Source organism: Choloepus didactylus, chromosome 1 (genome assembly GCF_015220235.1).
Source record: "Choloepus didactylus isolate mChoDid1 chromosome 1, mChoDid1.pri, whole genome shotgun sequence".
Taxonomy (NCBI): domain Eukaryota; kingdom Metazoa; phylum Chordata; class Mammalia; order Pilosa; family Megalonychidae; genus Choloepus; species Choloepus didactylus.
In genome coordinates, this window is record NC_051307.1 from 102,140,007 (window position 1) to 102,166,580 (window position 26,574).

The following is a 26,574-nucleotide window of genomic DNA, read 5'->3' on the forward strand; positions in this document are numbered from 1 at the left end:
CTAATGATTTTTGACTCTTGTTGCTAAGATGGAATTTTAACAACTGTTGCTAAAATGGAAATTTTTCCCTCAAACAAAATCCAATTTCCAATTGTTTAAGAATATACATATATATTTTATTTTGTAGAATGAACTTTGTACCCAACCCTTGCCATATAACAATGGTAGTTACAGTAAATCAGATGGAAAGGTAGATAGTTTCTGTTTTGCTGTTTTTCAAACCCAGAAGTTTATCAATCATTTGCATCAGGAATTGAGACAAAACTGCTGTAATGGTAGCTTTTGCTACAATTTGTAAATGTCTAGTTTTATTCACCAATAAGATTCCTGTAGATCTAAAATCTTAACTCTAAATAGGCTTAAACTCTTTCTGTAAACAATAGTTTAATACTTTTTTCACCAAAGTCCCTCCTCCCTCATCCTTTCCTAATCCTATTAAATGGCTACTTACCTCTCTCAAGAGATTTCCCCTTAGAAGTAGAATCCAAGAAAATAAAGGTTTATGGTGCAGCTAATATTTAATCAGTATTAATAACTTCCAAATTGTATAAAGAAAGATTATTGCATAGCAGATGAGATCTGCCTGTGAGATGAGTGCAAATTTACTCCAGAAAATTGTTTATCCTGGTTGAAAAAATTTAAGTTTCGATTTGCTAATTAAAGGATTAAAAGGGCAAATATTTGAAGAAAACTGTCAGAGCAAAATAAAAATGTTTGACAGTTGAACTTAGTTACACGTGAAATGTACTATTTTTTAACAAAGCTGTTCTAAACACTGTCTATTTAATAACTTTAAAATAACACATGCACTCCTCTGGAGCTCTTCCACCTCTCCACCTCACCCCCACCTAAAGTCTGGGTTAAATAATCAGGTAGAGCAAAGGGAAGTCGATTCTCTAAGTACTGATAATTGGATTATGACTTGTTTGCATGGATCTAGCCTTCAGAATAAATGCTTAAAGTTCTTAATCATTTTATATTTGGTCTCATGAGCCATTTCTGTACCACATTTCTCAGAAACAGCCTGCTCCAGTCACTAAAGCAGGAAAAAACACTTGATTTCTTGAATCTTCCTTTCACATGCTTGGAACTCAAGGCAAGTGATCTACAAAGCCTTCCCTCTTGGTCCAGTTTCTGTAGCTAGATTTAGTAACATGACATGTGTCAAGAATTTTGAATCCCTCTTTTGGGTAGCAGTAAAAGAAAGTATAGTTTATTAATGGTAAATATATTTTGTGATAAATTCAAGATCGCTAATACCCAGTAAAAAGAATAAGAAGATTTTAAAATTCAATTCACAAACATTATTTGAGAACCAACCATTGGTAAAAGCATAGCTACCTATTTCTCGTCGCCGATTTTCTGCAAATGCCTTTGCTATTTAACAGCGTTTTTTTTTTTTTCATTATGTACAAAAGAAAAAAAGAACGAAAGATGCTTCCATTTTCATTGAGCCACTGTTAGGATCATTATTTCCACCCAGCAAAAGGACAAAAGTGTTCATTCCTACAATTAGGATGAGAGATAGATTTTGTCCATTACCTTTCTTTCATAGGTAAGAAAACTGAAGCCCAAATAAGCAGAACATCCTGGCCAGAGCCATCAAGCCACTGGCCCTGAGGCCAGAGCTCTTTCTTCTTCAATAAATAAAATGACCTCTCAAACATTTCCCATGCAAAGCAGAGCCAGAGGAAATAAAAAATATTCCTTTATCTGGACAACTTCTGACATGTAGGGCTTCTCCTACACAAAGCAGCAGGATAAACAGCCAAGACTACTCCTAAGTGAAAAAAAAAAGTAAAGCATGACACCAAAAAAGTCCTCAAATGCTTGAAGAATATGTCACCTGACTTGTTTTCTAGTACAGTCCTGAAAACAATAGCTCAAAAATAACTGTGTTCTACAATATTAGCAGTCCAAGGAGCCCCAATTATATGAAGTAGGTTTCTATCTATGAAATACCTATTACAAATCCACCCTCAATTCCACAGCCACTTCCATTTCCCTTGCCATTATCTTTTACCTGAATCATTGCAATGGTCTCCTAACCAGCATCCCCACTCTGTCTTTCCAATTCTGCACTGCTGCCAGTTATCTTCTGCCAATAGAAATACGATGACTCTCCTCCCCCTACTCCAAATCCTTCCTTGTCTTCTCAATGCCTGTGGGATCAGAGTCAAACTCTTTGGGATGGTATTCAGATTTTCCTCAATCTTGCTCTGCTGACTTCTTCCCAGCCCCATTTGCTGCTACTCTCCCTTCTCCTCAAATATTCTGAGGTCTAGGTATATCAAACTGTTTCTTGCTCTTAGACATAAACAAAATGTCCATGACCCCATGCCTTCACTGACCCTAATCCCTTGTACCTAGAATGTCCTTTCTCCTTTTTCCCTTCTTTGGAGACCCAACTTTAAAAGTTAAGTCATCTGTGAAACAAGGCAAATCAGTCTGTTTTCTAAAGTGCTACAAGCACACTTCATTCAGACAAGGAATATTACCTGGCAAATATTTTTTGAGGCTTATTACATGTGCCAATGGATAACAGTAAGCTAAAGAGACAAAAAGACAAAGATACCATCTCTGAGTTCACAGAGAAATGGGAAAACAGGCATGTCATACATTATGATACTAAATGTATGTCCAAAGTGCAACAAATGTAAGAGGAATTCCTGAGTATGGTGGGAGGACATGGGTAGGGAAGGCTTCATCTATAGTCAGTGCTTCAAATGAATCTAAAAGGATGAGCAGGAGTTTGCATGGCAGACAAGGGAGGTGGCTGGGTAGGGGGACATTCCAGACAGAATACAGCACCTGCCACACTGAATTATAACTAGGTTTATCAGTTTTCCCCAACTGGTTGTGAGCTCTTTGAAAAAGGGTTAACTTACCTATCTACTAATATGACTACCCTATAGCATCTAGCCCTAATAATCACCAGCACAATTTATCAAGGGCCTGCTTGGTAGCAGATACTGGACTAGCATTGAATGCTCAGCAACCTGCAAGGGAAGTTATTCCCACCCAACAGAAGAGGAAACTGAGTCTCAGAAGAGCCAGATCACTTGCTTAGTCACCCCAGCTGGTAAATTATAGAGTTGTGTCTGTGTTTCTCCAAGGTACACCTTCCATTGTTTAAGAAATGCATTTTCAAACTAAAAGTGCTGTTCAGAGAACGTTACCAACAGTGTGCTCATGATCAGGCCTTTGATGTAACTTTAACAAAGGCATCTGGAGATGTATGCACTTGCTATGATACACCACACACAAGGCACCAGTCGGGGAAATCCTACGAGAGCCACGATCAGTGGACATTTGGTCACACCAATTCAGGTGGCAAGTAATTCTGAAGCTTTGAGAAGGTGAAATTTGAAGTATTTCAAGCAAAGCTTTTCTCATACTGTCTTTTTCATGCAATTACTGAGTTCCCTAGAGAGCTGGTATTTCTTGAAATTTCCTGATAAAGAATCCTCTTCATCTTTTTATGTGGGTTTTCACTAGAGCCTGATTCTGCATAGTTTTGTCAGAATGTATTGTATTAATATCACCTCAAATAAAAATTGAATATGTCCTGGAATGCCAAGCAAAGTTAAAAATAAAATGAAAAAAAAACATGTCCAGTCTCACTTTCTAGAGAGACCCATTGTTAACATTTTGGTACCCACACTTTTGAAAGTATGAATGAACAAAGGGAAATTAAATTTCTGTATTTAATCATTTATTTAATGCCTTTTCCAAGAAGCAGGTCAAATATAGTCAACTCAGATTCATTTATGTAACAAAATTCTCTAAGTTTGAGGTCAATATGTGTCCTTGCTACAAACAATACTTATTGGGTTGGACAGCATGAAAAGATACGAATTTATGGACAGAAAACTTTAATTACACTAACTTCTCTTATGGACATTCAAAAGATTCATTTTACTAAAATGAATCACTAAACCTTAAGTTTTGGAAGTTTCCTCAACATTTTTTTTTCCATCATTCTGTATCCTTTTCTTACTTCCTGTGCCCTTTTCTCCATGTAGCTCACACATTTCTCCGTAGAATGATAAAGGAAGTAAGGAGTTGAGGGGGTGGTGAAGAGAGGAGGGGCTGCAGGAGCAGTAGGTAAGAACAGTTTTTCTTGTGAACCTTGAATATTTGTTATAAATTACAGCACATATCCCCGACCTTCTTCCCAAAAGATGTGCCGAGAAGCAGATCACTGCCTTAAAATAACACTATTTTTCTAAAGCACATAAATTTAGGAAGGTACATTGTCAATGTTAATGTCTATTAAAAAAATTCAAGGCAGCTTCCCACTCTCTCCCCCACAAGCTATTTCCTACTTTATATACGTATATACATGCGTGTGTATATGTAAGAGAAAGAGAGAAGGAGAGGGAGGGCAGAGAAAAGGAGGGGGAGAAAAGTGTATATGTGATATCAAAAAGGAAGGTGGGTAAAGAGAATAAAACATGTTATTAAGTAATATTGACATTATTTAAGCTTAATCCCGCTCACCAGCTTCTCCCTCCCATTCTGTTACTTTCTTTTTGATACAGTTTTGATCAATAACCCTGAGTATTTGGGAGGAAATATCCAGGTCCTTCCTTTGTTATTCTATGCACAAAATCTCTGCCATGAACATTTAAAAACTTGGAAGGCAAATTTTCTTTTTGCCAATTACTGGATTAATGGGTGGATTCACAAACTATTTCTAAAATTCCTAATATTTTTACATCCACGTCATATTAAAACTATTTTTGTACCCCTTAGCTCAATCTTGGCACTGCCCAAACTCCATTAGGGTATATAATTTAACCACCAGGCTATTGATACATATATCTGTTAAATGAAGAAATAACATTTGAATGGGAATCCTCCAAAACTTTACAAATCTTTTTGGTACTAGACGTGTTTGAACAGGCACTAAAGCACAAACAAGTCTTGGCCCTAACTCATGCAGAATGGGTTGGTTACGGATGTTCTCCTGCAAGCTATATCTTGCTGATTACAAGAACATTCATCTCCCAAACACATCATTTCACCTACTTTGCCCGAAGCAAAACAAAACGTACACATAGACACACAAATTGCAGAGCTTTTTTGCTTTATTTTTGTTTGTTTGTTTGTTTGTTAATGTTAATCCTTAAAGGAATTTATATGCTCAATCTACATCCTTACAGAGGAGAAGAACTGAACATCCAGTTTCCAAAAGGCCACTATCAGATGATTGCTTGGTTGGTTTTCCCACTGCAAAAGCTAATTATAACAGGGGAGTCTAATCTGCATCTTCATTTTTCCTACCTACAAAACCAACGCCTGGGCCAGCACTGACTCACAAAGCTGGAGACATTAGCTCATGGCAATGATTCAGTCGTGAGAATTCTGAAAGGGCTTCTCCTCTCACTGGTGCTTCAAGGGGAAATCAGTTCCCGGAAGGTATGGCTGACGACCTGGGCACAGATGTAAATGTGTCTGTGATAAAGTACTGTGAGAAATGGGCAATGCTATAGTGTGGCAGCAGCCACCCTAATGAGAAAATAACTGTCTTCATAGGAAAGCAGATAGCAGCAAAACAGCCAGTTGACATATCCCAGCTAGAAGACTCTTAAAGAGGGGCCTTTTCTCCCACAGCCAGCTATTTCAGTTAAGTCCAGGAGAAAGGTGCAAACTCTATTACATGGAATACTTTAGTTTCTCTCAGGGAGAGAGGAAAGGCAGAGGCTTAGAAGTTAGTAGGCTTTTTGTTTTTATTATCCAGTGTGAGAGGAAACATGGTAGGAAGTTTTGAAATAGGCTGGATAAGAATCATCTCATTCAGTCAGTACCCTCTGCATGGACTCCAGGTGAAGGGATGCAAATGTTAATTTTCCAAGACAGGAAACTTCAAGTCTTCCCTACTACCTCAATCTTCTGGCAACAGCAGCAGTTTGCATAAGGATAGTCTTTCTAGTTTACAAACCACTTTCACCTCATTATCTCATTTGATCCTCACAACAACCCTGGAGGGTAGGCATCATTATCCTCATTTGAAAGATGAGAAAACGGAGGCACCAGGGAGGTCAAGCAATTTGCCCAAGGTCTCACCTAAAGGCAAATGAACCTTTACTAACAGATCATTACTAATAAATCAGGCTCCTTCTCTGGCTCTCCTCCTCTTCCCTGACTTTTGCTCTAGCTCCTGGAGGCAGTGAATACAGTAACTGACTCTTGCCATCTCACCTTGGTCCTTTCCATATCAAGTGCACCCTGTCATTGAGTGAGTGTTCAGCCCCACCATCTTAAGTCTGCATTATTGTGGCAATTTCCAAACTGCTCTCCCTTATCCCAAAAACTTGCCTCCAATCAACCTCTACACACTATCAGAATAATCTGCTTCATATATAGATCTGAAAATAATAATCTCTGTGCCCAAAAAGCACTCAGTGTCAACAACACACAGCCTTTGGGATAATCGAGTTCAAAAGCCTTAACCTACACAGGCTGGCCCCATCCATCCTTTTGAGCCTTATCGTATGCAGTTTCCAATTCAGGACCTCGACTTCAGGCAGAAGGGTGGAGTCACTGAACGGGATTAGTACAGCAGGCTTGCCTCTTTGTTTTTACTTAGGCTTCCAGACTGCTTGTCTGGAAGGTCCACGCTCTTCCCCATTTAGCCAACAGCATGGTACAGAGTAGGTCAATGGCTGTCTGCCTCAATTTCCAGCCAGAAATGATTTCTGTTCTAGATTCCTGGTAATTTAAATTCAGAGGTCACTTGATTCATTCTCTTAACTAAAACTTGAGTCGAGAGTCTCACTTCTATTCTTACATCTCTAGTGGCTTGAGTGTACTACCACTGGGGGTAGTGCCTTCCAGCCCCAGAGAACCCTGACCATTTTTTACTTTGAGCTGGAATCTGCTTCCCTGTGACCTCCTTTCTTTTATGGTAATTCTGCTCTCTTTAACCATCCAAACAAGTCTAAAATATGGCCATTTTCAGGCAAGCTGGCAATAAAGAAGATGTACTGCACAACTGATTAACAGTATCAACATTTCATAACATGGGTTCTAGTTCTTCGGGGTTAAGGCTGTAAAAAGGAATATTCCCAGTGTTCTCTCTCAGGGTACTTTAATTTATCTCAAAGTTGTGCTTCTTAAACTGGGGTACTTGTACATCAGAAGTATACATGGGAGTAACTCAAAGCCACAAGATAACTATTGCTCATCTTCCAGGAACTTCAATTTTAAAGACTTTTTGTTTTAACAAGGGGGGAGAAATACTTATATTTAAACATATATTTACATTAAATCACAAAATTTTGCAGGGAAAAAAACACAAAAAATCCAGAAATTATATGCTTTCTTTGGGCCACTTCATATTATACCCTCAGGATGCCCAAAGGTGGTTGATCATTTTCCTCTGCTTCTAACTGGAGTAAAATTTTTTTGAAGTACTGTTCTAATATATCACTTTCACCACTTAGTGGGAAGCTAGGCAACAAAAGCTAGAGCAACTAGCGCAAGGATTCCCTACTATCATTCTCAGGGAATCTGTGAGCCAGGAAGGTTTAGTCTGAATTCTAATCCTAAATCTATGAACCACTCTAATAAAAATAACCTTTTGCCAGGCACTGTGCTAGTCACTTTACATTCATTATCTCTAATCCTACAATAACGCTGCTATCTAAAGGAGTATGCCTACGGTCACATAGACAGAAGTGGAATTCAACCCAGGTCTATCTAACTACAAATCCGGAATTATTTTCCCTTCACTACCCTTGCCTCCTTAGGCATTTTTGTTTGTCTTTTAGTAAAAGAGCCACGGTCACTGCTTTCAAGAAGAGGCAAGAATGTGCTAGATAGCTAAGCACTAAGATAGGTCACAATATTTGCAACTTTCGGTCTTGCAAAATAACTAAACAACAACAACAACAACAAAAACCAAACAAACAAAAAGAAAAAAAACCTGTAATCATCCCCTATATTTTTATAGGATTCTATGCTTGATATTACATCTTGCAATTTAGCAGTTGAAAAAACATTTTCATTTGAAATCAGGAACTTATGGAAAGGAGATCATTCCCTATTCTGCTTAAATGTTTCAACATACTGCATTTTCTCTTTCTCGAGTCTAAATTCCAATGTCAGACAAATTAAGAAAGCAATAAATTAGGAGCTAAACTATGCCCCACAACCATATGCCCAAGTGACAACTTCAAAACAAAATTTCAAACTATTTATAAAAATAAAATCTGTTAGATTAGGAATGCTTGTAAGGAAGCCTTAGAAGGATTTAACCTCTCACTGTTCTTATAGCCGTGTGGGCAGATCCCAGAGAAAACATGTCCATTCTAATTCTTCCCATTCTAATTTACTGTGTCCTGAAGCATCCTTCCCGTGTTAAGCACAGCTGACCCTCTACTGAGACCGGTGACAAAAGATGACAAAGTAGCTATAGTCATTTCTTTATATACATGGATACTCACTGGGATCAACACAGTCAGTAGAACCCTCAAAAGTAAACAGGAGGCACATCAAAATCAAATCGAAGCTCTGTAAAGTTAGGTTGTGTTTTGAATTAGTGGAAATTAAAGTTTAGATTCAAAAGATATAAAAGTTATTACAGAACTCTTCCACCAGGTAGAAGGAATATATAATTAAAAAAAAAAAAACAGGTTGACAAGAATATTTTGCTTCAATTGCATTATGGCACTAACTAAAGACACAAATATCTTGAATTATGCCCCTCACCTACTGAAATAAAACCGCCACTACTACACATGGAGAAAGGGCCTTGAAATTGTACAGCACATCTTTATTTCACTAAAATACAGGCTGGTATTTACTGAGAAGTTCTTTCCTGCAAATTTCAAAGCATTTTAGGAAAGCTGGTAGAATTACATGTTTACTACGTTCATTGAATAAGATCACTGAAAATACTGTTGAAGAAAATGGGCAGTCTTCAAAAAGGAACACAGCTTGCCAGGCAAAGGAATCTAAGACCGCACCCTTTGATTTCCATTTCCTTTCCTTTCCTTAAACAACTCAGTCAACATTTCTAAAAAGACATCTAAAGGAAATAAACTATACTCTGATATTTTGAAGCAAAAGCATCCAATTGACTACAGAATGCAGTAATCAAAAAAGTGATATGTTAGGTTGAATTTGAATATTCTATTTGAATTGATTTTGCTCTCTGCTTCAAATTAGAAGTCCAGCTCAGGAAAATACCATGTCAGAGCTACAAAAGTGTCTTAGGAAACAGTCAATTAACAATTTTAAAGTAAGCACATTATACTTTTGCAGAAGGATCTACTCACTATCTTCTAACACACAATTTCACATTCCCTCTCTCCTGTTCCTCCTGATTATCTTTTCCCACACACACTCCTGACCCCTAACAGCCTAAGATGATAATTATACTTAGGCATGGGGGATGGGGGGTGGGGGAGAGAAGATTCTATAAAACTTAACTGTTGCCAGTACAATGCTTATGCCAATTCATACCTATGACTACCATGTCGTGTAAGAAAAAGCATTATGACTGAAAACCATGGCATGCTGGCAAAATTTCAATTCTGAAATATGAATACATTGTATAAAGTTATACAGATGGCTATTTATTTACTTCTTGAGTAGAAAACTAGACAGGGAGAAGTCCACAGTTCCTTCTGGTTCTGCCACTGACTGAATTTACCTCCCTTTCCCTAGACTTTGAGTCCCCATATACGTCACTTGCCATATGGCTTTTACACCAAATAGATGCACAGATGAGCTAGTTTGTCAAATAAATGACAGTTCTCAGACATAAATTATAAATACTTAAAAATATGCTTTTGTTACATCTATATATGGAGTGTAGGCTGCAACTTCTGAAGATAGATAACAGAAAAACATAATCCACTACCAGTGAGTATTATGAAAGAACAATAGAAGCCTATATAAGTTATCTTGTGATAACTCTTGGAAGTTGACAATTTTAGTTATAAAGGACTTAATAAGAAAATACTAAAAATACTTATTTTCTTAATGACTCAAAGGGAATAAAGCTAGACTTAGGCATCTTAAGGTAGTGTGAATTTATATTTACTTGTTTAACTTCACTGCTTTTTACAAAACACATTCTAGGAATGAGGATAAGAAAAAGGGAAAGAAGTTACCTTCCTATGTGGGTTAACTCAAGAAGAGATTTTTAAATAATCACAAAGATACATATTTTTAAGCATCCATTGTGAAAGTGGAATTACAGAAAAGCTTATTCTAAATCACTATTATGAAAATACTTTCTATTTTATCTGTTGATCAATTAACTTCATCTAATTACCTACTATGCATCATTTTCCAAAAGCCTTACTCACTAAATCCATGGTTTGTACAGAAAAGTTGGAAGAATGCGTGTAGGTGGTTAATTTGAATAGAGAATGTTTAAAGTCAAGCAACAACCCTGGGTCTCCAAAAGGCAAAGGAACAAAATTCTCCCCATCAGTATTCAAAGCTCTTCTCATACCCAGCTGCCTTGGAGGACTTTTTATCCTATCCTCTCAAAACTGTTCTGCCCTGTGAGGGGTGAGGTAGGTGGAGGTGCTTAAACACATAAAAAGTAGAGTATCTAACTCAGCAAGGTCCAATTTTTAATTTTTTTCCTTATAAGCATAATCCTTAATAATATTTAAAAATTTGATTCAATTTCATACAATAAAGAATGGTGTATACTACAGAATTATTTTTGAATATCATCCCTAGGAAAAGGGATACATTTTCTAAGTATCCCTTCTGATTTCCCTAAAGAAAATTTTAAGAAATGTAGGCTTCTCAAATTATTTCCTATCAAACACATCAAAATTCAGGTATGTCAAAATACTAATTAAAATGTTTATTACAGCAGCCTATTGGTTTTAGATAAGCATAATTTATAAAAACAGCAGTATTAAAATTTTTAAAGTAAACTTAGCAGTACATATATGTCAAAACATATAAGATATTTAAGCAAATTTTATATGACTATGAGAGTCATTTTAATATTTAAATGATTACAGTGGTTGACAGGAGTAATAGCTTTGCTTTTATGACATACAGTTAATCATGTCTATGACTTATGTGATAGCAATTCCTTGTTCAGAAATATAATCCATAATTATAACATTCTTCTTATGGGAAAATGTTATATGCTTTTCCAAGATTACAAAGTAGTAAAAAAAAATAAAAAAAAAAAAGAGACAATTTACATTAACTCCAGGGCTCTGTATTCATTTAATATATGGATAGCTCAAATTAACACACAGGGTAGAAGGGAAAAATAAGCTCAGGGGGGAAGGGAGAGGGAGAGAATATCTTCCTAGCCCAAACTATAATTAACCTATTTCTTGTTATTCAACTATATTGGCATATTTATATTATATAAATATGTATTTTTTGCGTTTTTAAGGAAAAGACAGTAAATTTTAATTCTCATGACAGTAAAATTATCAAAATTAAAAAGTACTTTTACTGGTTCTGCTAAAATGATACCAATAAAACAATGAAGCTCTTAAAAAAAGTAACTGATTAATAGTTATAGGATCCAATTAAACATATTTTAAGAAGACGCTATCTAACATTAGAAAAATTACATATATATATTTACATTCCATAATTATGTCCAGGGATTTATATTTATATATTGTTTCATTCCATGCTTCCAGTAAATGGAAAACCTCAGAAACTGCCTGCCCAAATTTTAAGCAAGAATATGATGTGGTATTCACGCAGGTAAATGTAACAACAAAAATTCAGGATAAGATAATAACATATTGCATTTCTAGAGCTTCATCTCTCGGGCTCCCCAAACACTTCATAAACTTTAATTAAGCCTCACAGCAATCCTGCAAGGTGAATAATATCATACCCACTTAACAGATGGGCAGATTGAGAGCAACCTGCCACAGATCACACAGCTTGTCAGTACCCAGAAGTTGTCCATCTGAGTCCTACTTTAAGAACCACAGTCTTTGAAAGCCTGTCAGATCATTTCTCAAATTCAAATGTTAAGTTATCATTATTCTTCCTATTTAATACAGCTTGGAAACCACTGAAAGAAAAAGTCTTTTGAAATGGTGTCTTCATCTTATTCATTATATTTTTCACAAGACTTAGAGCAGATGATATTAAAGAGCACAAAAAGAAAACAAGAATAAAAACTTAATGAGTAACCCATAAAGAAGCTCCTGTTTTGTCAATGAACTTGAAAACACAGCATTAACTCTTCCTAAGAGAATTAGAAATTGAACACCCCATTCCTTAGACCTTTCTAATACATTAAAAGGTGGCAAGTTTTTTTGTTTTTTTTGTTTTTTTTTTTTCCAATTAGAAACCAGGAATCTTCATTATTAGATGCAAAGTTAAATGAGAGTATTCACTCTGTTTGGAAAGTTAGGATCACTCCCTAATTTACCTCACAATAAAATAGATCCAGGGTCTCTGGCTACTATCAAATTGGTTTTTAAATTTCTGCTGGAGGAGCTATGATAGGGTTGATGAGGTTTTGATCATTACAAAAACCAGGGAGATACTGCCACTAAGATCACTGTCTTTAGACCTCTGTGTGTCTAAACACAGGAACCCTCTGCTCTAAAAACCATTCCAGGTCTGCAAAACATCTGCAGGGCTTCAAGGGGTCTAGGCTTTTCCTTTCTGTTTTACAATACAGTTTTATTTATCTTGAACAATTGGAAGAGTCTGGGCAGAAAACCTATGGCATTTCAAGTCTCCTTTTGGTCACAGTGACCTGAACAGATCAGATCTGCTGATATAAAACCATGAGGTTTTATTTTATATGCAATTAGTTTTACTCATGACAGTTGATGGTTAAACACTTTTCATGAGAAAAATACATCTGCCCTTCTCTACCAAAGTTGGGTGGGAACTACTACACTTTGGAAATGGCTAATTTGGGGGGATAGAAACAGAAGAAGAAGAAGGTTCAAAGAGCAACAATCCCACTTATTATTCAGGGCTGATTATAAGTTAACATTCATTCTAAGTGATCTCGGTCAAGCTTAATGATATACTATGTATTTCTTGAATAATTAAAAATTCTTATGCCATTATTCTGTTTATAGCTCAATTTTCAGGGGATTTTTGTTCCAACACACTCTCTACATGCCAATTAAAAATAATCTGTCAGTTAATGAGTTGAGAAAATTGATTTGGAGTCCTTTAAATCTCCCTGCCCTTTTCTGATCATAGCTTTGGCCAATTTTAGAAATTTATTTACAGAGTTCCATAAATTCTCTAACAATATAAACAAAAACAAAAACTAATAAACCCTTCCTTTATGTCAAGTGGCAACACTGAATACCATTAATTTTTTATAAAGCAAAATTTTAAAGGAATAAAAATGTGAAAAGGTCATTTACTGCAAGAAAACAAAGGAGAAAAATCTACTTTAAAAATGCATTGCTTACCTTTAGCAAAAGATTAATCTACATGACTTTTGAGAGGGATAGAGAACTATTATTTCTAAATGAAATATATTCTTTCTCTTAGATGCTGATCTAACTTACAGTTATTTCATTTAAACTTTAAGTAACCTTCCCTTGTTACTGTTAATATATCGCACAGGACTGCATTCACCTGCCTACTGTTTTGTTTGGACTGTACTGCTTTACAACTTTTTTGAATTAGTAACATTATTTGTAGACATGGAGATATTACATGCAAATCCACATTACCAGCTGCTCTTAAAAAATTAATCTTTTAATACTCACCCTACTTTCCCACATGACAACAGGCTGGAGTTGCAAAGCGGGTGCCCCTGTAGACAAGGCTTATACACTTATCTTGCAGTCCCCATGCTCATCACTTCACTCATTTATGCTAACTCCCTGGCCTGTTTGCCATCTCTGCAGTAACCTGGTACTAGCCAAAGTGAAGTGTTAAATGAAAGGGGCTTTATGATCTGACTCCTGTTCTTGATGGAAATTCCCATTATGATTGATTCAAATGATCCTCTCCATATTATCCAAAATTCTTTTAATTAACCAGGAAAGCTAAGCTGTGATAGAGAAACAGACACTGAGTGGCTGGAAATACCTACAGAACCGAATTGATCAATGCTAACGATAAGCGAAGAAGAAAGAGGAGGAGGAGGAAGGACAGGAGGAGGTGGAGGAAGGAAGGGAAGAAAGGGGGAGGGGGAGGGGAAGGAAAAGAAGAAGAAAGAACAAAAGAAAAAGGAGCTTTTTGCTATTATGTGTTTTTATAGCAAAAAATAAATGCAAGCTTTAAAGCTTTATTTCTTTTGAATCACTAGTCAGTTCTGTTAACATCAGATGCAATGAATCAATATCAAGGTTTGCCTTTGAAATGGAAAATCTACAGTGCATTCAAAAAATCACACAGAATACTGTGGGTGGTTGATAAATATGAGATTAGGTGAAACTGGTTTATCCCAAATACATTCACCTAGAGTTGATCTAAACAAATCAGGACAAACATGCTAATTAAGTTATTCTGCCCTGGACTGCGGACAACACCTCTTCAGCATGCCTTAAATTGGAAAATTATTTTCAAACCCAGTACCTATAGTTAAGCAAGTAACCTGAACAATCACCAAGAATCTTCAAGTGTTTTTCTTTTTTATTTTTTTAAATCACATTTTTAGTCAAAGCTCTGTGAAATAAGAATTAGCCTGGATAACAAGCTAATGTTATCAATTTTATTATGTTCTTCTTCATGGGAGGGGCACAAAATGTCCCCCTGTATGTTCCTTGGGTAGTTCACAGAACAGTTATGGCAGGAAGTGAAAACAACCTTGTTATGGTTACCAGATTTACCACTGATAGGAGCCAAGTCTACTGACATCTCTCCTGTCTCACATTAACGAAACATAAAAGCTGCTCAATTATACGAGTAGATCAAGCCCCAGTTAAGTTCACCCTGGGGGGGGGGGCGGGGAGTGTCCTTCATGAAAGGAAGCTGATAAATCATATTCAGCCTTGAAAAGTTGGTCTGTACATCCTGTCCTTTTGATGGGCTATTCTCAAGAGTCTTGAGATTCCAGAGCTCCATGCAATGGGCTGGCTTGCATTAGATTTCTGCAGAGCTGGCAGCCTTATTCTGGCAGTCTTGTATTACAGGTAACCCGATGACAGGGAGGGTGGGCCACAGGCAGCATCTCAGGCAGCCCGCCCACAGAGCCAAGGGGAGAGAGCTTGCAACAGACTGATACGCTGGGATCAATGAAACTGGGGAACTGGCTGTTCCCCTTTCAAATGCCACTTTCCTAATCTCTGCACTTACTCAAGTCAAATTCTTCAAAGCCCTAAACCCAACATGAAACTGGCATGATTGGGAAAGGCAAAGGAAGAGCACCCTCCATAAATCATGAGTGGAGACAGAAGGGATCAAATTCATGGACAGTTACCAGTTGGGGTCAGAAATGCTTGGAACTATAACTGTCCACAGACAAAAAAAAATGTTGTTTAGTCTTTGTTAAGGGTCTACCGCAAATGGGGCATTGTAACGGATACTAGGTCAGGGTGCCTGCCCTACATGACCTTATAGGGAGAGAAACGCAATAGCAAAAGTGATCATACGTTGCAAGGGCAAGGCTATTAGCTCAGTCTGAGCACACAATGAAAAACCTAACCTGAGGATTCTCAAAGGGCATTGAGTGTTGGCACAGTGAGAATATTGTATGTTATGGGTTGCGAAAAAGCTCTCAGACTAACATAGTAATTTATAGTGGCAAAGTACTGGTGGGTGAAGCCAATGATGAAGGCAGACTGACCTATATTCACAAAGATGTTTCATCACTAGAGTCCAACACAAAGAAAACACTACCCCCAGAAGTGGTGTTGGTTACAGGTACTCTCAGTTCTCAAGCAGGTGCCATAGAAAGCTTATTTATTCTCAACAACTCCAAAAGCATTTGAAGTGTCAGTGTATGTGATTCTTTTTATTGGTCATATAGTATTTTGCTATATGGATATACCAACATTTATTTAACTAGTTCCCCACTGGTGAGTGTTTAGGTTGTTTCTAGTACCCCACCACTAAAAATTACTATGCCTACTTTTGAATTAGTGAGGTTCCCTGTTATCCCTTGTTTGTCATGGAGAATCTGGAAAGGCATCCCCATAACTGATGTGGCAGATTTAAAAATGAGAAATAAATACCCCAGGTCAAGAGGTCCTTAAATCTGGAAAGATCCCTTCCTTGTGTGGGCCAAGTAGAAACTGCATATACTAGGGCAAGCTTAGGAAAGCAGCACAGCCAACCAGCAGAAGTCTGCATTCAGGAGAGCCTCTTACCATCTCATGACATCTAGTCATATATTTGGGTAGTTGATAGTGTCACAGTCCCTTGGGGCTGCAGTATGCATGTCAATAGTCCCAAATCATTAATTAATTAATCAGTCATCTGAGAGAATATACCTTTTGTACAACTGAACCCTCAACAAAACTATAATAAATTAAACTCACAAAACAACAGGATTCAAACTCAAACGATAAATGACTAGCCAGGCACTGATAGGTGCTTTTACACATCACGTAATCCTCACCATAAAGAAAGAATGAACATTCCCATTTGCGGGTGAAGAAAGTGAGGTTCACACAGATTAAATTCATTTGGAAGGTAACCCATACTACCAATAAATTTCAGGGTTGAAATCTACACCTAAGTTTCTTGCTATCTCCAAACTACCATTCTTTCCGCCATCCCATGGCTGATGATTTCCAGCTATAATATTGACCAGCACTTCATTATTTTAAATGCTAGGCCTCTACAAGTAGTGTTGATTGTGGAACTATGAAGAAAATCAAACTTAATCCTAAATAGTTCAGTGTGTGTGTATGTATGTACACATGTGAAATATAGAATATGGAAAAATGTTATCACACTTCACTTTATTTCACTGAAGAAGTTTAAAATAAATACATTTTTATGGAACTGAGAACACAATCATATTCATAATTTGAAACATAGAAAAAAGCAAAGGAAAATGCATATATGCTTTAAATAAATAAATAATCTTTTGACAGCAATTCTGAGTAAAACCAGAAATTAAAAGGGAGAACTCAACACGAAAGGATGACAAGTGATAAAATGGTACTAAAAGATGTTTATTAAAGAATTTTAAAGAATTACCACAAGAATACGCAATGAGTGGCCTCTCCCTAATGACAGCTGCTTCTGCTGTTTCCAGTCTGTGGGAAGTTTTAAAATATAGTGTTTTAGTTTGAAAATCTGTTTTAAAATGCACAGATGCCTAAAAGATAGGTGCTATGTACTCTTGACATAAAAGAAGTTCTCCATCAGATGGACTTCAGATGTAAGAGCCCAGCTCCTTACTACACAGGCACTGCTATTGCATGTCATGCCTTCCACCAGTCAACAGGTGAGATGGTCTAGACAGGGTGTTGGAAAATGAACTGAGAGTGAGGGCAGCCTGAGTTCATCTTCCTTGGCTGGTTATTTACTTCTTGAAATTTCCTCGTTTATAAAATGGGATAACCACCTTGGCTATGAAGCTCAATTTTAAAAATGTAGGAGAAAATACTTTAAAATGTGAAGTCTATGTATAAATATGAGGATACACAATTTGGCTCAAAGTGTTAAATTCTGCTGTGTACAAGATGCAGGGGTCAGTAGCTAAGAACTTACATCTTTTTAGGTGATCTCAGCAGCTACTCGGACAAGGATTCAAGTGTCCCAGATTTAGAAGAAATGCAACTGGGCCTAAAAAATGCCTGGTTGTTAATAAGAAAGAACTTCAATAAAAATATAAATACCACACAATAGGTTAGTAAGATAGAATGGACATCTAATTCAACCACCTTCTCTGCAAATTCTACAAGGTAGACGATAGACAACTGAAGAGAAACAAAGAAAGGCAGAACAGCTTAGCCAATGCCACTGACTTAAAGGCAGAAAAAAAATGTGAATGGAACCCAAGTCCTTCTGAAACCTTTCTATGCTGACTCATTAATACTCTCATCTCACCTGGGGAAAACAAGGTAGGTTCCATCATCCTTATTGTACAGAGGCAGAGACTGAATTCTAGACAGAGGGAATAACCCGACTAAAGTCACTTGGATGAGAAAGACTGGAATCCACCTTTTCTGGTCCCCAAAATTCTCTTTTCCCATTAGCACATCCCCCATCCCTTTTTTCCAGTGTACTGATATTGCTGCTGTAAAATGTAATAAAAAATGTAAGGACATTTTACCAGTGTACTCCAAACCAAACATTTACCTTTTTTTAGCCTACCATTTACATAGTGATCACAACATTTATTTGTGAGATAATTTACTTCTCGAGAGATGAGGCTTTGAGTGGGCAATATTTAGGATTGTGCTGTGTTTGACAGAAAGAGACCTTAAGATTTCTACATGAGGGGTGTGGTAGGGGAGGGAGGAAGGAGGAAGGGTAATTTGATGTTATACTTACATCAACCCCCTCTCCATGGTTCTTAAAACCATTTAAAGGGAAATGATGAGTCATTCAGTGCTGGAATATACCCAACATCCCCTCAGTCATGCCTGCTCATAATATAGTGGAGCCCTGACAACATTTGCCAACCAAGAAATGGTTAGCCTTGAAGATCTGTGACTGTAAACATCAAATTGGTGACCACTGTTTTGAGACATATTTGTCATCTGTTTAGAAAGCAGTTATTCCAATGGGTTCTTCAGCTAAATATTACTTGGCTTAATCAACCAATATTTATGTAAGGTCTATGGATTCTAAGTTTACTCACCTGTAGTATCCATCTCTAGAATTATAAATATAAAAGAGACTAACAATTATGACACAATTGATAAATAACACATGGGGGCAAGATTAAGTTTTAACTAATAACTATACTTTATGATTGAAATATTAGCAATAAGAGAACTGCTTTACAAACAATGAAAAGAAAGCATTAAAATAAAACAAATATTTAAGCAATTTTGGAACATCTTGGTGTGAAAAGGTGGAAAAAGAAAGAAAGGACACAACCTGTTGGGGAGGGCAGAAGTCAGAAATAGGGCCAACTATAAAGAAGCCACTATAACTTTAGGAATGTCTCTTAATCTCCCTGTTCTTGAACTTTCCTCACTAATAACACAGGAATGATAAAACCTCTCCTACCTATTTCACAGAAGAGTGAGGTCAAAATGATGGAAAAGATGTGAAATTATATAGGAATATAATAAGTGATACGAATGAAGATTATTTTTAAAACTGTGTACAACTAGATTAAAGCCTCTAATGAACTAGATAAAATACTATATACAACACAAACACCAAAATGCTTTCCAAAGACTTATTTGTCTAAGGGGGGAAACTGTTAAATCAAATTCTAAAGCTACTTTTCAACAAGATGAGGATATGTGGAAACACTTCTATAATCCATACAAACTTTAAATTGTTTGACGAGTGCACGCCACTTTGGTCTCGGCCTTTCCTGAACAAACTGTTATATCCAGTCTTAGAGATTTCATGCCATAAAGCCTTGCAAAATACTTTGAAATAGAGCAAACATTCTCATATCTTTTTGAGTTTCTGAATACATTTTCATGCTTTCTTAGAAGTTATATACATGGAAAAAAATTTCCCCCCAACACTTTAAACCAGAGTCTCTTTGGACTAGTTCTGGTCCCTGGTTCTCAGTGAAACTATCCATCTATCTATCTATCTATCTATCTATCTATCTATCTAATCTATTCTGTCTATCTAATCTATCTATTTACCTATGTATCAGTGTTAAAAATTCTAAGACAAATTGTGCTTGTGCGGTGGAAAGAAAATGTTCACCCTTAAATTCAGAGTCTCTAGGCTTCGAGGAGGACTTGGGGGTGGTAGGAGGCAATCCTTGTACTTGGGGGTAGTAATTAAAGGCATATTTGCACGCCCGGTGCCCTTACCGTCCAGGTAGCCGACTTAGCGGTGCTTGACTGCTGGAAGGACACGTCGAAGCTGTGTGGACCCGGGTAGTCGGTGTTGGAGGGGATGGCGGGCGACGGCGACAGGGCGTCGAAGGTAGAGCTGGGTTGCGCGTAGGGTGAGGGCGCAGTGACGCTGTTCTGCGCGTGGTCTGTGTTGTAGGGGCTGGTGGACGAGGAGCCGTTCTGAATCTGCTGGTCCATGCTGTTCAGGAGCCCCAGGTTTGTGTACTGTGGCTGCAGGACACCCAGAAACTTGACGTTAGCCATTTAAGCCACAGATAATTGCTCCAGAAAAGGGAATCATTTGGTACACGTTTTGCAGAAACTGAATTTAGGTCTGTAATACTTCAGAACAGAGGTAAAATAGCCAATATGTGATACACAAGTAGAAACCCCAAGAGAAGACTGAGTCGTGCGTGTGTGTGTGTGTGTGTGTGTGTGTGTGTGCGCGTGATAATGACCTACCTTCACAGATCACACTGCTGTTTCATGAAGGCTTGGAGACTATGGTCTCCTTAAAAACATTTTAAAGTAGGATATATATCTTATACCAGACAAAAAGTGTCCAGTCTTCAGTAGCTGCTCAGGAATTCTATTTTTTTTCCCTTTTTCCCTTTTCCTGCCATTGTATTTAGAATGAGAAAGATCACTGGGTAGACATGTTCTAGAGAAGATTTAAGCATCAAATTGTGGTATATGGAGCACAAAGAGATGGCCTCCAAATTCTCTTTTAGCGCAGTAATTCTAAATCCTGTCCCAGGTGCCAGTCCCCCAAGGGACTAGTTTCATAAAGACTGGAGAGCAGGGGTAGCAGGGTGAGAGAGAGAGAAAAAAGTAACATGTTAGTATATCATCCAAATATGGTCTAAATTTTTTATCTATTCCTTCATTTTCTTTGTGGCAGCTTATTCTTTTCTGGAGTAATTTGTATGAGTAAGAGGAAGAACATGTAGATATGAATAAAATTCTATACTTAATTCAGAATCACATTGGCTCACAGAGCTCCTTCTGCCAGACGCTTTTTGAGTCTTGTGTGAATGGACCTGAGCACAGGGTATGTGCTCAATAAAATGTTTACGGAACTAACGAATGATTTATCTTATTTAATCTAGAGCAAGGGATTTGTCCAAGCACTGGCTAATAAGGAAAGAGTGGGGATTTTTTTTTGTTTTTTTTTTTTTAATTCAATTTTATTGATATATATTCACATACCATACAATCATCCAAAGTGTACACAATCAGTTGTTCACAGTACCATCATATAGTTGTGCATTCATCACCCCAATCTATTTTTTGAACATTTTCCTTGTACCAGAAAAAGTGAAAATAGGAATAAAAAATAAAAGTAAAGAAGAGCACCCAAAACACCACCCCTCCCACCCTATTTTTCATTTAGTTTTTTGTCCCCTTTTTCTACTCATCCATCCATACATTGAGCAAAGGGAGTGCAATCCACAAGGCTCTCACAATCACACTGTTGCCTCTTACAAGCCACATTGCTACACAATCATCTTAGAGTCAAGGCTACCGTGCTGCAGCTTGACAGCTGGCCCACCTAGAGAGAGAGGGTCACATCCGAGCAACAAAGAGGTACTCAGGGGGAGATGGTCAGGCACAATTATAATCAGGTTTAGCCTCTCCCTTGCAGTGATGAGCTTCAAGGGCAAGTCCGGTGATAGAGGGCTCGGCACATCAAACAGCCAATCAATGTTTGTGAGAACATCAGCAACAATCCAGGTGAGGAAGCCCAACACCTCTGCATTTTCCCCCAGCTCCTCAGAGAGGCCCTGGATATATATTTCCATTCTCTGTCCAAATCACTCTGGGATGCGTCGCTGTTTCACACTAACCTATGCAAACCTACCAGGTCTCACCTCCTATCAAAAGTTCTACGTAATTTTGGTATTTGAATGAACTGTGTGAGTTAAACTGTTTAGGAAACATAGATCTTGCACCAACTAAACATAAGAGTGGGGATTTTGAAACCAAATTTTTCAGTCCCAAGTCCAGGCCTCTATCTACTCCATCACAATTGTTAACCTGATCAGAAGAATCAGTCTAGTCATTCCAAAACCCAAGTCAAATTATACATATTTCCAGAAGGGGTGACCATGCTTTGGTTCAGGTTTCTTTCTGTGAAAACTTTTAGGCACATGGAAATCTTATTTCTTCAAGTTAACTAAGGGGGAAAAAAAAATCAAACACAAGAAGAGGAAGGCAGCCCTATTGGTACATATTTTATAAAGAAAATGAGTAGCCTTAGCTCTTCAATAGAAATATAACTCTGAGAATCCCAGACTAAGTAAAACTACAGAGAACGAAAAAAGAGGGGCTCAAGAAAAATTTAAATTTAATAAATGTTTAAATTGTATTATTTCACATGAGCAGAAAAACGGACTCTGCCATTCCATTCAGTCCAGTAACAATTTGTCTAACATTACCAGCCGCCTGCCCATTCCATTACATTCATACATTCGCATTCCACTGCCGAATTTCATGTCCCCATTTGCTCTTCAAATAACTATTAATCTCATTACACTTATCCCCATGCTGACAAGAACAGTTGTTTGACTCGCCTTCTCTCCCCACTGACTTCTACAAATCCTATTCCTCTCCTATCCTCCATTTCCAGCTTCCTCTCCTGACAGGTGCTGCAAAACTTCAGGTGAGACAACAAGAGGAGGGAAAAAATAAAACCTGAGGCCTGTACAAATGTGTCCGCACCGCCGGCTGAACTAAAGCTCTTAGGTATCCAAGCCTGGGGCAACAGCCTGGGAAGGGGATTGAAAAGATATTATTTGTGTTCAAGTTAAGGGTCAGTATACAAAGCACTCATGAACGTCCTGTAGGAATCAGATAATGCTCCCAGAGGCACGTGCTTCCCTACAGCAGTACAATTAGGGAGGCAGCCCTCCCTGATGAAAAGGCACAGAAACTCTCTGAGCACCTTCTCGCAGGCAGTAATGCCTGTTGGGCCACCCCCTTCCTCTTCCTTCTAGCTACACAGAATGGAATTTCAGCTTATCGTGGGCTTGGATGGGAGAACAAAGAAACATGGACCCTTAAAATTTCTTTTTTCAATATATGTAAAGAGAAAAGTTTTGGAACCCAGCTTTAAAAGTCATTGAGAAAGCACTCATTGCTTCTCCAAGGGCTTAAAAGAAACAGAAACTCCATTTACCTTTTAGTCACAAAGGAGACCCCTAGATTAGCTGTAAGATGGAGCAAAATGAGTGACACCAAAGAAACAGAAACTCTATGACAAAAGTCATTAATATCACTGTGGATGCTTGATGGGTGTAGTTTTAAATGTTATAAGTTTTAATTCCATGTAGTTCCAAGTTAAATATTCTACTTAAAACCGGAATTTGCTCCCAATGCTAATGCCTCCATTTATACACCGTAAAACTAGAGTTCTCAGGATTGGGCAAGCTTGCTATCCAAGATAAAAATGGGAAAACTTATTTCTACTAAAATTCTTCCAAAATTATGCTTTAAAGAAACATAAGTGAAGAAATATATATATACTTAATTATCCCTAAAAAAAAAATAAAGGCAAAAAACCAAACACTACTAATTTTGAATTAGTTCACCTAAAATGAATACAGACAACAAACTGACCATGGTAAGAGATGTATGCTTGGATATCTACTTGAATACTTTTCATAAAAACTTTATTAAAAATTAATGTCATAAATTTGCCATAGGAAACAATACTTTGGAAGTTAATTTTTAAAATAATTAGTAAAAAACAAAGTTCTTAGCTGTCTTATTTCTTTGATTTGAAGAGAGATCGTATGTGTTGACACAGTAAAATTGGAGGCTGAGGTGCAGACCAACACAGCCAAGAACATATATTACCCAGGCAGAATCAGCTACATAAATTACAGGGCCCTGTGCAAAAATGAAAATTCTCGCCCTTTGTTCATAAATTGTTAAGAATTTCAAACGATGACAACAGAGCATTAAACCCAGCATGGGGCCCTTCTGAACACGGAGCTCTGTGCAACTGCACAGATTGCACACCCACCCGTGAAGGCAGCCTCATGCCCAGGTCCATGTAAATAATAGCTAACTCCTATTTCCCACAAAAGTGAAGCTGGTGGGGTAAGAGTAGCAGTGCCTATGCACTGTCTTTACAGGTTAGCAATTCCATAAACGCAGATGGGAAAATTTTAAGTGTTATGCTGAGATGCTAATGCAATACTTTGTTTACAATGACAGGAAAGATTCTCAGAAATTAGAACATGACACTTTGGTATTCACCAGAAAAACTGCCTCAGAAGAACTTTTGATCCAAAAAAGCTCTATGTGACCTCAAATGTTCCATGTGTTTTCTTATGTATCAAAAGTTCCTAGAATATTTAAAATGAAGTAGGAAGTTAAGTCTCCCTCTCTAATCACAAGGTATCTTGATCTCAGAAGAATCTTAACATACCCTGCTGATTGGTACTCAAATGTTTGCAGAAGTAATGAATGAGTGAAAAAAGCTATATATCACATTCTTTCCACAATACATAAAAAAACAAACAAACATAAACACAGTTTGTTTGATATCTACCATGAACCTGATAAAGTAAAACAATTGATTTCCTATGAATTCGAACAGATGCTTCATTTCTTATAGAATAACTTTGATATAGAAGACTTACTACCTAGACACTGGAAAATTACCAGCGTCTATGGCTGGAATTTATTCAGGTTCATCATAGACTGGCTGATCCGACCATAGTAAAGATGATGTGCGCTTTGGTCACAGAGGCTTAACATAGTCCAGGCAATCACAGAACACCCTTGGGGTATTCTGAAACACAGAATTGACATAATATGAGTAGGGATACCCAGAGGCTGAATCTTGAACTATTTGCTTTCACCATTAGGAAAGAACAAATGAACAGTACCAATTCCCAAGTATAGGAAAAAATATTTTGTTTTTTTGTTTTCTGCTCCTGTAAGTCCTTTCAGCATTCTCATAGCCATCTATAGATTGATTTATTTCTCTACTTCGGTTTGGATGCTTATAGTAACAGCAATAGAGTGGACTAGATTTTTCCTTACTGATTACTACTTTAAAAGTGGCCTATGAACACTATCCCTGCAGTTTCATTTTATTTTTCCTTCCTGAGTGACATTCTTGAAATTATTTTAGGCTATTAATATATTATTGGCCTGAATTTTCTTCACATTAGCCCAGCAATAAATATTGGTATATACTGCTGTGAACAACGCTCAATATTGAATAACTGGATTTATATTTATTAAAGTTGAAGATATAATTACTTTCCTATAAAAGAATTCAACATCAAAAAGGGATTCCAGTCAAGCCTTTTGACCATTGCAATGAAAACAGGGTTGAATACATATTGACTTAAGTACAGTCTATTTCCTCCAATTTTTTTGTAAAGAGAAATTTTGTACTCTTTCCCAAATATTACTATCTCTAATAGCTAATTTATGGCCATATTGCAATAATAGTCAACAATACATAGCAAGAACTTTATAAAAATGGGAATAAGGGCCAAACCAGTGGTAAGAGAGGTTACCATTGGGATATATAATCATAACTTATCTCAGTTCAAAGGAACTCTTGTCAGAGGAAACAATTTGCCCAAATTTCATTTGAAAGAAAATATATTTATAATCCTCAACCAATTGTTAGATGAGGGTAGGAGACTGAACATTTTTATCACTCCTTACATTTCTGAATGGACCCTGAACTTAGACTTGGTGACATGGGGTCTAAACCCCAAGGCAGCCACAAACGTGTCATATATCTCTGGACAAGATATGTGAACAACTTAGAACTTAGTTTCCTATAAGTAAAATGTATTAAATGTAGAGGTTGAATCTGCTAATCAAGTACAAAGGGTGCTCCAGTTCTACCTTTCTGTTAGGTATTGTCATCCTCATCTGTGAAGCTATTTTAAATTAATGCCATGAAACCACTTAAAAAATGAGATATCTGTTTTTTCTTTATAGAGATTTGCTAGGTTAAACTTGGAAATCTAAAATGTTTCAGGCAGCATATTTAGTTTCCTCAGCTGATATAACCCTTCACCTAAGGCTTCATGGAGGAACTTTTGTGAACATTCTAAAGCCCCTCCTGGGAAAAGAAAACAGTTTTCTTCATGACCCTAGCTTTTCAAAGCATTCATTAGATTATACTCTAACATAGAGTACTACATTTTCATCCCTAAAAATCTGCAGGGTAGAAACTTTTCAACAAGGACCGCCTAAGGGAAAAATACTTGTCATTTTTTAGTCTTTTACCACCTGCCTTACCTCAAAGAATGGTTTGTTTATGCTAGAATTAACACAATTGACTTAAAGTGCTTCATTTGAGGTCAAGAAGATATTCGAATTATACTGCCAAGTTAAAGGACTGTCTTTCCTACTTAAGAATTTATTTAGCATCACATTTTTCTTAAAAATAGTTTTTGTTAGGTGAGAAATATTTCACCTCTTTTGTCTTTTAAAATGGTCCTAAAAAGTGAATGTTTGGCAATAAAATATAGCCACTCTGCATAATGAACAAAATGTCTTTAAGAAGACACATAACTAGAAAGACAGTAGGCAGAGAGATTACTAGAATGTTTTATGTTCTGACACAAAGTGCCAAGAGTCCTTTGAGGGACCAGATTCCCTAACGTAGGAGAAAGATGCCTAAAAAGCCACATCCAGCGCCAGACAACAG

The 26,574-nt window shown here is 37.1% G+C and overlaps 1 protein-coding gene across 3 annotated transcripts in view; it reads right to left on the reverse strand.

Moving 5' to 3' along the window:
* The window catches only part of TP63 (tumor protein p63), a 242,520-nt gene that overhangs the window by 56,624 nt on the left and 159,322 nt on the right, over positions 1-26,574 (reverse strand). For all 3 annotated transcript variants that reach the window (XM_037838321.1, XM_037838330.1, XM_037838338.1), the window contains exon 4: positions 19,860-20,114. In XM_037838321.1, coding sequence (XP_037694249.1) covers positions 19,860-20,114 — 255 coding nt within the window. The remainder of the gene's footprint in view (positions 1-19,859; positions 20,115-26,574) is intronic.